The sequence below is a fragment of the Phalacrocorax aristotelis genome, chromosome 6, assembly GCF_949628215.1.
Source record: "Phalacrocorax aristotelis chromosome 6, bGulAri2.1, whole genome shotgun sequence".
Classification (NCBI taxonomy): domain Eukaryota; kingdom Metazoa; phylum Chordata; class Aves; order Suliformes; family Phalacrocoracidae; genus Phalacrocorax; species Phalacrocorax aristotelis.
In genome coordinates, this window is record NC_134281.1 from 52,366,986 (window position 1) to 52,382,237 (window position 15,252).

Genomic DNA, 15,252 nt, shown 5'->3' on the forward strand with positions numbered 1-15,252 from the left:
CCTCCCTCCCTGAGGGGGGCACTTCGAGCAAACAGAGCTTTCATCTTTCGTTTGGTGGCGTTGTTGGCGGGGGATACCTGGGCATCACTTATACAAAAGCTTCCCACAGCAAACTGGGAAGAACTCTCTAGTATTATTTACCACAGAATATCAGTTACAGAACTGTAAGGACAGTGGTGTAGGAATGCTGTTGTTTTAAATACTGATTAATTCCTATTCTTGGTGCTTAGCACGTGCTACTAAAAACAATTCCTGCCGTTCACCAGAAAGCAAACCAGAGAGTTCTCAGTACTATAACTCTAGTGAGGTGGGGGTGTAGCGGGCTGCTGTTCACCTCCTGATAACAGATCGTTTTGTACCTTTCTCCTCTGCAAGCCTAGAAGAGGTATGGAGAAAAAAGTTTTTAATCCTCAAGAGATGTACTACACTGCTGGTTTTGTTGTTCTCTGGCATCAGCCCTTAAAAACAGCTGGAAGCCTTGGTGGCTGCCTTCTCTGTAGCCCTCCCCGTCAGTGTATACACACGGCTCTCTGACAAGTTCGCTACTCCTAACCCGAGGCTATGATGCCAAAATCAATCTGAAAGAGAAGAAAAAAGGACAACAAAAATGTTGAAGCACTCAAATTTGTGTTTTGTGCAATATGGAAATGCTTGATACCATATTCTAAGAAAAACCTACTGACGCTGGTCTTATGTGTGATTACAAATAATTCCTAGCAATTTACAGAGATACGTATCTAGCATTTACACCACATATGCATCATGTAAGCTTTATTATGATTAAGCTAGAGATCAGGTTCCACAAGCACACTGCAGAAAGCTCCTCATTGCTGACACACTTGTTTCTATACATGCACAAATTTGCTCTTCTCTTCACTAACATTGGTGTGTTATACAGACAAAACCCCGTTGGCATACATTCATCAGTAAATGTCCAAAAAGAATAAATCAACATGCCAAAACAGAATTTACAAAAACCTAGGTGATAAAGCTCATTTTCCAAGGGCTCAAAAACTACAGAACGCAACAGTACAATTTATAACATTTTTCATCCTGATGCCAAAGTCAATTTTCTTCTGAGCAAAAATCCAGTGCACTGACAGTTCTGAAAGCACTCGACTCCATATTGTAGGGAGTGAAAATACAGCACCTAAAAAGGGTTCCTAATGGACACGGTGAAGTCGTAGTTTCACTTTTTTGGCATTTTTTTCACGTAGATTCAGTGAGGTCATCATATATTTTTGTTTCACTTTTACCAACTCATAGAATCCTAGACTCAAAACTGCCTAAGGTGAAAGGACCGATCCAAGGCTTGTATTTAACAGGGAAGAAAAAGGAATAAGAAAAAAAACAAGAAAATCTAGAGTATTTTTATTTTTGTGAAGAAAACTTTCAATATGTCATGCCAAAGACTGCAAAGTGGTTTAAGTTTTTCTTGATAAAATGGCATCTTAAATACCATCCTGCACAACCTCTAGTTCTTTAGCGATAGGCTGACTACTTCTAAGATTTACTTTGAAACACGGGGGAAAGAATTTGCCCATTTACAATTCACAATCAACCTCAGAAATTCTGTTACTGTGTTTAGGTCCCTCCTCTTTTTTAAATTTAACCAGAAAGAAAAATTGCTCAGAAAAGCATTAAAACATGTTTAAAACAAGACAAAATAAATAAAAGCCTGACACTAAAACCATTTGTTAGACTCTTTTCAGAAAAAGGCCCAGAAGAGATGACTTCCAAAGAACCTTTAGAAGCGAGATCTCAACCCTGGTTTTCACTGCAACCCTAATACACATACAGAGCACCCAGATGCACCGATGAGTCCACGGGAGGTGTCAGTGCAGTCATCTTGCTTGCTCGAATTCAGAAGATGTGTTTCATGTGTTTGATTCCGTATGTTTTGAAGAAAACCATGATGATCAATGCCCAGAGTCCTAAAATGAATCCTCCAGGAGGATGCCAGTCCTTTTGTTTTGGTTTCTGAAAAAAAGAGCAAAGAAAAACAAAGAAGTCGCACTTAGTTCTCACATTAAACAGGCACTGTGTTTATCAAGTACAAAAACACCCCACCCAAACCCTTGCAGTAGAGAAACATACCAATAATTTGTATTTCTTCATAAAGAAGCATCTTCCTTCCTGATGTGGTGGAAAGGCTGATGGGAGGTGAGCGGGCACTCAAGCAGGGAGGTTAAGTACCACAAAAAGGTCACTACAACTGTGCCTGAGGCACCACTTTGACGGTGCATATCAGTGTGGTGGGACATGCTCAAAGTCATTTGTTTGGACAGAACTTCTCATATCTGGTCTCATATTAATACAAGAGAAAAATGCTGTGAGTATGAAAAACAGTTCCTACAAGTGAAAATGTGGAAGAGAAAAGACACTGTTGATTTTCCACTACCTAGAATGTTTTCTACCGCTCCTTTTGTACTCAGAATTATGTGAATAAACAGATACCTAACCACATAAGAAGCTAAGATTCATTATTACAGGAACATCATAAAACAAGATAGGATTGTTTTTAGTGTCAATCACATTTCCCAGGGGCCTCATTGAGTCTAACTGCCTTTCCTTAATGTAGAAATATATTCTGCAATTCAAATACCTGTCCCTTCAACAATTTTTTCCATCTTCAGTAAAAAGCAATACACTGCAATTTGTTAAGGCCTTTTCTATCTCACACGTAGCAGAAGACAAGATAAAACTTGTCTGTCCTCTTCCTCCTCATATTTAAAAACATTTCAGATACTCCATATTCAGTGAGAAATGGATTGTAGAAGGTAAGAGCTGCCACGTGCCCCGAGATCTGTCTCGGAGGCTAAGAATAAGGTGACGCTATATGAATGTAAAATTTTTAAGAACATCATAACAAAAAGTATCAGAATTACAGTATTTAGAAGTATAACTCAGTCCCTCATGCCTGTGCCTACTCTTGCCCTCAGCAGGTATGTTTTACAGATCTTCTAGGCAGACAGAGATGATTTACTATTACAATAATAAATACTGAAGTGCTTGCTGAGCTTTTTATTCCTGCCTTGCTGAAAGATTTGCACTATTTTGTCCTTGTATAGAGCGAGACACAAGGGGCACAGAGCGTTTTGGGTTTGTTGCATTTAAGTAAAATTTAAAATTCTCTTTCTGCCACGTGAGTAACTATTACAAAAGAGGGTACGGTTTCCATTTCTGCATGAATCTGCATACGGAAGCTTGTCATTTTCCACTAAATGTACCAGGTGGCTGGTGAACTTTAATGCAATAAGGAACAGTTTGCAGCGTCTGTTCTTTCAAAACAGCTTTCCTATCAACATGAAGACAATGTTTGTTGAGGCTCCCATTTTCTAAGCCACATAGTTTCAGCTTTAGGATTTTTCTCTAAGTACCATGCTTGTAATTAAAAAGTGTAACAGATAGCCACGTTGCCTGAGATACCCAAAGAACCTGGCACTCTGAAATATTAACGATTTTACTCTGGTACAGGAATCACAGAACCAGCATAATTCACATCAACAGCAACACAACCAAAGATACGAGCAGAGATGGTGTCTATATATGCAAACTACTCCATTTCCTAGGAAGCTCCCACCAGCTGCAGTGTACGTGCCGTTCGTAATCTGCCACCTCGCTGACACTCGCAACCACACATCTCCGTATAAACATCTCAGAAAATCAACTCTGCGTGTTCAAAAAGGCTGCCAGCACACCTCGCTTCTGAAAGTAACAGCACACGACACTTCTCCACACAAAGGAACTTTCTTGTTGAAATCCTCCTAATTAACCCCTACCTTCGTATGCATATTGCAGTGACCGTTTCATCAATCTCTTTGTACTATCAATCTTTCCCTTCTTGGATCTCAGACAAATTCCTTACCACAAAGTGGCACCTGACCCTTCTAGACAAATGACTTCAATTTGCAGTCAGTGACACTAAAAGCCTCCCTCTCCTATTTTGTATAGAACAAGTAATTTAATTTCTTTAAAGAATTTATATGAATAAATATTTATAAGGTGATCTATGAGTATGGTTTTACATTTTGTCATGCGATGTACTGAAACCTCCATGGAATTCTGCAAGCAAACGGAGGCCGATGCAGCAATGGCTCCTTGCTAGGAAATCAAGGACATACGTGCAGTCAGTCTACAGCCATGGGATGCAATGTTAAAATATGAAGGATTAAAAACATGAAAGCACAACAAAAAAAAAAAAAACCATATGAGGCTATACAAGAGCTACGTACTTAGTAATCGTAAAAATAAATTATCTTAATGAGAAAGATTTACAGTCCCAGAAACTGAAAACTACACATAAATATTAGACCTCAATAAAAGGGCAAAGAGATGCAACTCTATTGTACATCTGTAAGTCAATAGTGAGGTTAATTGAGCACAAAATTATACTGAAATATGCCAGTATCTTCCACCAGGGGCATTCAGACATCAAAACCTCATGAATACCTAAAACAGGATTACACAGATTCATGTTTAAACCTACAAAAGAGCTGAAATATGTAATTTTCTTTACATTAACTTGATCATAGACAGTTCATCATTGAATTAAAAATGTAATTAGCTTTCGAATTGACAAGTTCGTCCTCCTGAAATCATAACAGATATAACACAGAAAACTTCAATAACAAGTCTTTGTCCAGCTGGGGACCTCAGCTAAGCAGTGAACAGCACTGAAGCTCCTTTACAAAAAGCTGCATTTCGCACCTGTGAATCAAACCCATCTACGTGTAAGATGGAGTTGCTGCTTCCATAAATTATGCCAGTGAATTGTACTTGTAACATAGGCTGGCAGAGAGCTTTCGGCCAGCGCTGTCATAAGAGCAGACCAAACAAGTCTCTCCCCGTGGCACAGCTGTGTCACTACCACAAGCGCTGCCTGCGTACCCATGTCAGCGAGGAAGCGCGGCATCACTCCGAGCTGCCACAGCTCGCCAGCAGCCTTGCATAATGAAGCCAGAGGCCGAGGCGGGACGCCCTTCTATGAAACACATGAGCCTCAGCCGTATGGCTGCAGAAGCTGCTTTGACTATTTTGTGCAGGCAGGTGGGGAAGAGTCACAGAGTTCTCTCCTAATGTCCTAATGGGAAAAACTACTAAAGTAAGAAAGAAGCACCTCAATAGCAAATGAAAAGTTCCCTTTTCAGATCCACATATCGCAAAAAAGGTTTAGAAAAGACAGGATTTCTTTCTCTGCTTATACCAGTTCTGTGGCCATAAGCAACCCCTAGATAAACTGTCTCTTTCTACCAGTTTTAAGACTGATCAGAAATCATTAGCGAATACTAAGTTTCTCCCAGACTCCTAAAAAAAAAAATTCAGTATTTATCCTGTGAACATTGCCTAGTTCAGGGTCTTATTCCAGCAAATTTCTGTGAAAGTCAGGCAATTTTCTCACTTGTGAGAAAACGCTAAATGGACAAAAAAAATGTTAAGTGTTGCAGTATTTTAATTTGCAATTAATTATGTATCTTTATTATGCCTAATTTGATGCGAGAATGGGTACTATTAAAAGACTACAGATGGGCTGCAGTACTTACAAATTCCGCATAACTTTCTGATAGTTGGGACTGATCTGGCGGAGCAGAGGCAGTAGCACTTTTGGCTCAAGTTATTCTCAGTTCCACTGCTGCAGTACCTCCCCAAGAACTCCGGGTGCCAGGTACTGCTTATGCAATGGACGTGTTTAGGTTTTGTGACCCACGCGACAATACAACCCCATTATAAACACCCTCTTTACCCCTACAATTATAGCAGTAACACATAGGTGAAATGCACATATAAAATGGTACAATGTGTCACGAACAAATCCATTTAGCAGCTTAAGGGCTAGATTCCAAATTTATAAGACAGGTAGCTAAGCAACAGCAAGCTTCCTCCTGTGAACAGTTTTCTGTTGTACAGTTGCTAGTTCTGGTAGACTCATTATCCGGTGGAACTTAAAAACAGTTAACAGAGAGTTGCTCCAAGTACTGTAATTAAGGAGAGGATAAAACAGTGTATTTTCGAACTGGATGAGTCTGTAGGGACCCGAATGGAAAGTATCCAAGACTTTCAGTGAAGGTGTTTCATAAAACATGCTATACTCATTACTCCAATTAAAGTTAGTTTTATGCAAAAAAATAATTTAAAAAGTATGAAAGCTGAAGTGGTAATTAGATTAAGAATGGTTTAATTTTAAAATGTCACATCAGAACAGATTATTTAAAACATCATGTATTAACATTTCACATGGAAAACACTGTATTAAGTATCATTATAATCCAACCCTACTCTTCCAATCCACTCTTCCAGCAGAACTCCCTTTGCTTTAGTGTCCTCAATAAGGACAAAAATATTGGTACAGGAAGCTTTGGGTTAAACTCAGAATCCGCACTGGGATGGCAGCAGTAGAGGAAGCAAAGCACACAGTATTATAGTCAGGAATGTAGTAATTCCCAAATGGAAAAGGGATACGCAAATTCTTCAGTCTCCTCCAGCATCTTATTCCAAACAGGGCTTTAAGAAAGTGGGCAAAACCTGAAAAATGAATGTGCACATCATCCTTGCTGTGGGGGATGCTCTCCCCAACCTGAGGCAGATGGTGTGTTTGTACTACAAGTGCAAAATATCCATTGCACAAAAATAAAACGTTAGAAGTGCTGTGTACCAATGAGCCCATTAAAGTGGCAGCTATCGTATTTCAAATCAATCCCTGCTTGATTCTCTCTGGAGTTTCAGTGCAGAGTGCCCTAGACCCAGTTTTGGCCTATTTATTGCAGCACACGTGGTATAAAATATCACCCAGGGTCCTGAGGCTTCCTGGCAGACAGCAGCAGCCACAGCGCTGGGGGGAAATCCTGTGCACGCCCCTCTGTGGAGTCTCCTACCTCTACTAGTCTTGGGGGCCAGCAAGCACTCGCAGGGAAGTGAAGCATGCTTGCTGCTTCTCTGTGCGGTGCTCGCTGTCGTTATTAGATCATTGGGGTGAATTTTATGTATTTTGGGGTGTAAATTTCCACATTTTCTTATTGGTTGTTTTCCATTTAAATGAACATTTCTATTTCTTGCATTGCAATACTAAAGGTTTTCTTTCTTGTTTCTCAAGATACCTAATTTTATATTAGGGTCTGTGTTAAAGACCAGTAGTGAAATCTAAAAAAGACCCACATTTCAAAAACAGGCCTTTGAAATCCAAGGCCAACCTCAGATCCAAAACTCAAACAACCTGCCTCCTCACCTCAGAAAAAAATGTACTGATCTCAAACTGAAGGACGAGGAAACTCCTTGGAAAAGCCGAATTCTGCTATGCAGTGCACTGTGCCAACAGCACGTTATATATTTCCTAGAGGCACTCCATAACAATTCAGGTTGACTTGCAATTCAGAATTTCAAACTGGGTAATCCTCTCAAATCTTATGACAAAGCACACAACAAAGTTTAATTTCAGAATTCATTTATATGTATCACAAGCAAATCACAGCATAAAGTATGTCCTCAAAGCTTTTAGCAGAAGTACGCACTTCTAACTTGTCAGGTGCAGTCTGGATTTGGGGTCCTCGCAGGGGGCTGGGGGAAATCAAATAATTCCAGCCATCTAGTAATAGTTTAATCCTCTTTTGTGCCCACAGCAAAATTAAAGTCATAAGAGAACTCCAACAGAAACGGTGCCTGTTAATCTGCCAAACAATTTAAAGCACTTTCGCCTAATCTCCCAGTTTGTATTTATTAACCACGGTGCCATGATTACTCGTATCTCCAATATTAATAAAATAATGAAGAAAGTTCACCCATCAAGAACAAAAACTCACGAAGGATACAGGAAAGAACCCCAGTTTAAACTAGATTAACATATCACTGCCAACAACTGCATTTTAAATATTTACTTCAAAAAATATATAAACACTGTACTAAAAACTACAACACTGTTACAATAGCTTTAATTTTTCAGTTCCTTCTAAAATATGTAATCTATAAGGGCTTTTTAGAAATGAACTTCTACTTATTATTCTCTACTTTCAGTGTTATCTCTCAGCATTACATAGCACTTTAAAGTGCATTTAGTGGTTTAACAATTATTCATTAATCTTCCAACCTGCGACACAATACATAATATACTTCTTCTAATCAAAGGGAGCTTTCCCAGCACCTGGGACCCAGTGCAGTTTAATTCCCAGAGAAGGCAGCGCTCAGATGAATCATGCCCACCTGGCAAACACAATAGGGATTGTACTAGGGGGCCACCAAACCCAGGCGCGTGGTTTGCCACATCCAAAGCTAACACACACAGCTCTGCACTGGCAGCAGCAACCATCCATACCTCTCTTCGATAGACTGGCACAGCAGAGCTCTTACCTCGGCTGAGGTACGAGGGCTGAGCCCTCACCTGCTCAGCTACCAGTGTGTTACATTATGGAACTCACGTTTGGTGGAGATGAAAAAAGTCACAATATAAAGTTGTATTTAGAAAAAAAACCCCAGCGACATCTATTTAAGGTACACTAAGCAAATGTTTTTTTTATATTTTAATCATATTCATACTCTTACATGAAGCCACAATCATGACTTTCCATAAAAGGACACCTAAGTCCACAGCAAATACATGAGTTACATTTAGCAAACACAAAGCTTCATGCCAAATGAAGCATGCAAAAACAGAGGATGAGCAGCTTAATTAAGTAGACTGGGTATGCAAAACTTGGACACCGCTACTTTGAGAAGCATCCTTCTCTTTTAATATGTTTATATTTAATTAATTTAAACAAGAGGAAGATTATTGGCAAAAACAAGACTAAAGGCATTCAGTGCACAGTGCCATGCCACAAACGGAACGATAAAACTTCTCAAGGTCCTTACACTGGAAGGGGGCAAAAAACACTGCCACCACGCACTAGCGAGCCAGACCTCTGTGGAGAGGACCTCTAAAAAATATCAGATATAAAAGCAACTCACTGCTACTGAAACCTTGGGTTAAGCAGACAGAAACAGCAGCTGCAAAGAACAAAGGAGGTGAAAAGGGTGTGTAGAGGCTGCTAGTGGGACAAAGATACTTTATATTCACAAAAATACGAGTGCGTAAATAGGGCCAAGCTGTTCTTAGAGCACTGTTTTTCCAAGCAGCATGCACTGCTCACTTTCCCCTGGGCAAAGATTACCTCAATGTCTTCTACGGTGCAGATCTTGTTCATACAAACTCAATGTCGCGTTGCCAGTGGGAGCGGAACCAGCCCCAACCTCTCAGCTCTGCAGAGACAAGGCCGTACGTGCATCCATGGGCTCCTCCCTGTTTCAGTCTGGGATGATTACTTCAACTACCAGCCTCACCCAGCCCAACCTTTCCAAGGGGCACAGCATTCCTGCTTCCTCCTTGGAAATCTAACTTGGATTTCCCATAGCGTCCCTCTGGACCACAAGGTGAGTTCCATTCAAATATTTTTAAGTTAATATCCTCTGAGGCAGGTCTTTTGTCTTAATCTCATAAAATTAATTGTATGCCTTAGAACTTCTATTATGAAGTATAATTTTGATCATTCAAATTCAAATGAAGTTGTTTCTGTTTATATGGAGAAACCACAATGTTCATAAATTATTACGCTATTCCTTTCAAAGTAGTAGTGACACTTCTAACCACACATTTTTTTCTGGATATCCCATGAGTATCTATTCATTTATTTCCAGGTGACAGGCTCTATTAACAACAGATGTTAGACAACATTAAATCTTGTACTCAATATGCTACACTGAGTACAAGATCTAATCAAATATCTCAACAGCTACTTTTTAAGAAACTGGAATCCAAATAAATATTCGTTATTCCTGTAGTTTTTACTGCTTAGTTTTTAAATATCTACAACTATAATTTAAAAGGTTCTCCTTTGCCCTAAGCTGTGTGCTACATTATACGTGTGTGCGGGAGAGCTCCACATTTTCTAGCTCCAGCTTGAACAACTCAAAACAGCATTATATTTAAGAGGCAGACATGAAAAAATGGATGGAGGGAGAAGCAGGGCTGAGGCAAAAGTTTCCTGCACATTTATATGAGCAAGATCAAATACGGCTTTATTTTTATTGCAAAACATTTCCATTTTTGGTCAGAAACCAATGAATTACAGCTGGTGATGGATTGGTTTGTTCACCACCACCACCCAGCTTTTAAAGCCAATTGTTGTATTCAGTAGTTTTGCACTCCTATGCTAGACAATTATTCTCACCCAAGTCTGTGTTGTACATACTCTCTATTTGAGTGGGGAAAAGGAAGAGGAAAAAGAACTATTCTGAAATATCAACCTAATACTTTCGGCTACTCTAGCTGCTATACAACCTTGAAAACAAATCATAAAACGTGGACACAGCCGTAATACAGACACTTATTTAGTGGTTGCACATAATTACACCTCCACCAGAAAGCCATTTCTGTTACGCTTGGTATGTCAAAGAACAAGGAGTCCCAGAGAACAGATCCATTCCGGCAAACAGTTTTTGTAGGCAGCTGCCATTAAGAAAGAATGGCAGGTTTATGGTGTCATAAATATTCACTCTTCCCACATGACATTCGCATGACACCAGGTTCATCAGGTGAATGCTACATAGGGCTCAACAAAGACCATCCTTCTGGAAGAATGAACGAGTGTAGCCAAAAATACACACCCCCTGCAGCATACCACATGTAACATGTACAGAGAGGATCAACACCTTTCCAAAAGGGTAAGTCTTTAAAAAAAAAAAAAATTAAACCACAGATGGTCTTATCTAGTGGCAAACCAGTTGCACCTTTCCTGCCTACCATCTAAACTAACCACAGGTTACTGCCCTACCGATGTCATGTTGTCACTCAGTCCCCTGTAAGTACTACTCATCATCTGTTCTGTTTGCCAGCCATGTATTTGTAGATGGTCTTTCGTGTTAAGCACTCGCTCCTGAAAATACACGCTTGCTCGCTGATTCACAGAGCCTCACCACTGGAGATGGGCTTCTCCAAGCACACCGAGCCAGAGGAGACAGCTGTCAGTGTGCGGGGACTCTCACCCTGGGGGGAGGCTGAGGGGAGGAGAGCGCTGGCCATGGCAGGGTGCCACACACCGGGAAAGAAAGCCAGTCACCACAGCAGTAATCGCCCGCACAAAGCTGAATCACAACCTCACGCAAAGAATCCGGACAGGAACGACGATGCGGGATGCTGTCTTGCTGTCCAACCATATGAACACAACCGCTCCATTCCTGGAGTCTTCATTCATTTACCCCTTCCATTCCTTCCTCAAATGGAAATGATTTCATCAAACTTCAACCCTCTGAATTATTTAGGAGAACAATTCTAGACAGAGCACTACAGAGCAGCCTGCCAATATCTCTATCTCTGGCCATTCATCAGTCCTGTCAGGAGCTTGTGCGTTACACTGCCGTGCTCCTCACGGCACGCTACTGAAGGTAAACAAAATATAATTAACTTTAAAAAAAAAAAAAAATCACCAATAACACCTCACTAAGTTTACACGGTAAAGTGGGATAAATGTGTGAATATATTTGGAGCCAACAGTGCCTTCACTTGGAGAAAAGTGTTCAGAAAGGTATCTGCCACCACAGCACTGCAAAATATGTCAAGCTAAGATTGATAACATTTATATTTTTTTCCTTATCAATCTGAGCTTATTGGTAACAGCTACTTTTTATGCTGCATAAGCCCAGAAGAAATATAGTAGGTAGAAGAAAAAAACCTGGCAAAACTGTTACTGCTCATTTTACTACTTACTGAAATACCATTTAAATAAACACTGTCTATCAGAGAAGCTTTCATGTGTAAGCAATAAAAAAGTAATGATTAATAAAAACTGTACAAGGTCATGTGAGAAATGAAAATGTTACAGAACACTGAACTGACACCAGAAAACGGAATTAAATCTTGCATCTTGGACAACCTACTGTAACATACTTTGGGAATCTGCTTTATATAGAAAGGTCCTGTTCCTGCATGTATTTAGTGGCACGTAACACAAACTAAGTCAAGAATTTAATCTTGCACTCAAATTACACATGTGGTTACAGATGCACACAGAGTATGTATACACAGATGTCATTTCTATGCCCAGTGCAGTGTTAAGCAATAAGCTACGGAATAAAAACCAGAAATACTTTGCCTTTTGCCTAAGGATCTAACAGCATCCCCTCCTTTCCCTCCACTCCGCACACACATCCATGTACACACTTGGCTTTCTTATTCTTTGTGTTATTATCCCAGGGACACAAATACAAAACACCAAACTTGTAAACTGGAGAACTAATTTGTCAGCCAGAAAGGATGCTGACCCTCCTCTCTAGGTCTCATCTCACAAAAACTGCACCACATTGTACTTAGAGTTGGGTAGTTCCTGTTCACAGCTTTTGGGGAGAGAAGAGCTAAGGAAGAATCAGACCTCTCTAAGGTCCAAGTTAAGAGAAACTGAAAGTGGGTCTTGACCCAAGCCGCACGGCAGTGTCAGGAAAAGCAATAAAGCAGAATACGCCTCATCCCTGTAACATAGCAGATCTCTGTCTTTTCACGAGTTTCTACTGCAGGCAAAGCCACAAACGTTCTGAACAAGCTGGGCTTAGTTTGCGGATGCCAAAGGCAGCTGTTTCATAGCCGAAAGAGGCTTCTGCAGAAAAATTAGCTGAAAGGTAGCAAAGAGGCCCTTCTCTGCATGTAAAAGCAGAAGTCTTGCGAATCACTGACCACTTAGGAGTATCGCTTACTTTCACATTTGCCAGTATCTCATTCCAAATGCAAATCTTGTTACACCAAAGACAACTCCTATGAAACAGCAAAACTGATCACCAAAATTAAAACAACTCTGGAACTATATATCTTCTGTTAAATCCTGTATTTAGTAAAAGAAAAAATGATTCAATTTACCATTAAAAGGTTTTGCTAAATCAATTTTCCTTTAATTTGGGAAGTCCTCTAAAACTTGTTTTAAGTCAAGCATAATTTTTTAAACTACTACCCGCGTACTTCATAGGCTGTTATGATATGGAAAAGATTTATAATTTTTTAATTCAATAAAGATTAACAAAATAAATGTAGTAGTAGCTCTTCATTCCATGATATCTTCAGCTTTTAATTTACACTAAAAGCCAATGAATAAAGTTATTACGTACCCTTTGTTTTTTAGGTAGACTTTTACTGATGCTGGTTATGATAATAATAATGAAGATGATAGCCTCTACAACCCCAAAATTCTACTACTAGGCATTATGCTTTCTCACTAAGGTTTTTGTAGTTTAATTGTCTTCATGTAATATTGATATTTGGTACTTGGATGTAATTAAGCATAGGGGAACCATTCTTAGAATACCATTCCAATCCATTAGGCAAATTTTCTCACTATGATATGAAAATTTTCATCTACTTAATTAGCACACCTACTTCTTCCAAGCCTAAGTGAACCTAAACTATGTTTTATGATGGCCCAAGGAAAAAAAAGAAACCACAACACATCAACTATGCCTCCACTCAATTGTACAACTATTTTAAAATGTGTGAACAGTTAAGACAAAATTGAAAAATTACCATAATAGGCTTTTGACACTTCCCTGCTTAAGCAAAAATTAATTCTAACTCCCTGTTTTTATGCAAAGCCTTTATAATTTCTCTAATCTCAAGTTCCCAGGAGAGAGAACACAACACTTTCAAGTACAAGAGTGTGAGGCTTGGCATCTTCTCTTTTTAGTTATGCAGTTTATTTGATGGAAGTCTAAACCGCTAAGCCTCCCTTTGTGCTTAATATAAGCCATCCTCAGTGGAAATACAAGTTAATTTAAGTAAAATGAAGTTTTAAGAAGAATGCATTCCCTTGCACAGAAAGCTTCACTAAAGCAAAGCTTTTTTTTAAATGCAGCATCTGTTTCCTGAATTGCTCTAGAACCTGTAACAAAAATAAACTAAAAAGAAGCAAAATTTTTAAAAGATAATTTACATGTGAAACAGCATAAACATAAACCAGTCTAATAGAGTAACTTATTTCTCATTTTACTGTATGTTTTTCAGTTTAATCTTATTTTGTGCATGAAGATGCTCTACCAAAGTAATGAATTAGCGAATTCTAAGTGTAAGACATTAAGCATCTTCTGTTTTATTAATGGTGACTATTATTAAAACCTACTGCTTAGGTTACAAAAGTAAATCAGCTGTATCACTGGTATACGCTCCCCTACACAGTAAGGTGTGTGGATCACATACTAAATTCACAGTTATTTCACACATTTCTTTGCCCTCCACCACAGTTGAAATATTTGTACATCAGATACTACGCTACAGCAGCACATGGTGTATTATGATGCCTACAAACCTATTAAGGTCACGGAAAGCTTGTGCATATATTTAGTCTATTCCCAGGAGAGGCAGAGGTGTATTATTTGCATACTATTAGGCACTGAAAACCTATTCAGTTATCCCCACTGGAGACAACTCACCACAGTGACCTAAATAGTATTCACTTTTCCAATATTTGAAGGAACAGCAAATAAATGGGACCCAGTGCAGACAAACCCAAAAAGACTCAGAACACCTAAGAATCCAGGCTTATAAATGACAAATGCAAATGAATGCAGACCAGTCTGTCACAAAAAAAGTTAATTATATGCCTAATAGAGGACTACTATGTTGAGATGAAAATGGCTGGAGAGAGAATTTTAGCAAAAATGCTCTGACATTGGCCAAGCTTATTATGAGCCTAAAGGAGAGCAAAAGGGTCTGAAATCACAGAACTCACTTAAAAATAACCTCCTTACATTTGCAGCAACAGCAGCGGTTCTAGCAGCACGGGAGGTTTAGACTGGATATTAGGAAAATTTTCTTTACTGGAAGAGTGGTCAGGCACTGGAACTGGCTGCCCAGAGAGGTGGTGGAGTCACCATCCCTGGAGGTATTTAAAAGGTGTGTAGTTGTGGCACTTCAGGACATGGTTTAGGAGGCACGGTGGTGTTGGGCTGACGATTGGACTTGATCCTAGAGGTATTTACCAACCTTAATGATTCTATGATCAGCTGCCCAAAACAAAGCAAGACAGCTATTCATATTTTATGTATAGCACTGTGCAACAATTCACAGGACGTTAGCAACTGAGACCCCTGGGACACGCACGTGTTGCTTCTTCAATAGCAGCTGCAATATCGTGCATACTTTCTGTAATCATGCACATGTACTAACATGCTGTAATTGTCCTCCTCATTTATATTCCCCCCATAATTACAGTATTTTGATTAAACATCTACCAGCCTCTACTCACTCCGTTTTCT

At 39.4% G+C, this 15,252-nt stretch overlaps 1 protein-coding gene across 2 annotated transcripts in view; it reads right to left on the reverse strand.

Annotated features, from left to right (window-relative positions):
• Positions 1–756: 756 nt before the first annotated feature.
• PIGK (phosphatidylinositol glycan anchor biosynthesis class K) overlaps positions 757–15,252 on the reverse strand; it is a 71,949-nt gene continuing 57,453 nt past the window's right edge. For both annotated transcript variants that reach the window (XM_075097889.1, XM_075097890.1), the window contains one exon: positions 757–1,980. In XM_075097889.1, coding sequence (XP_074953990.1) covers positions 1,864–1,980 — 117 coding nt within the window. In that variant the 3' untranslated portion in view covers positions 757–1,863. The remainder of the gene's footprint in view (positions 1,981–15,252) is intronic.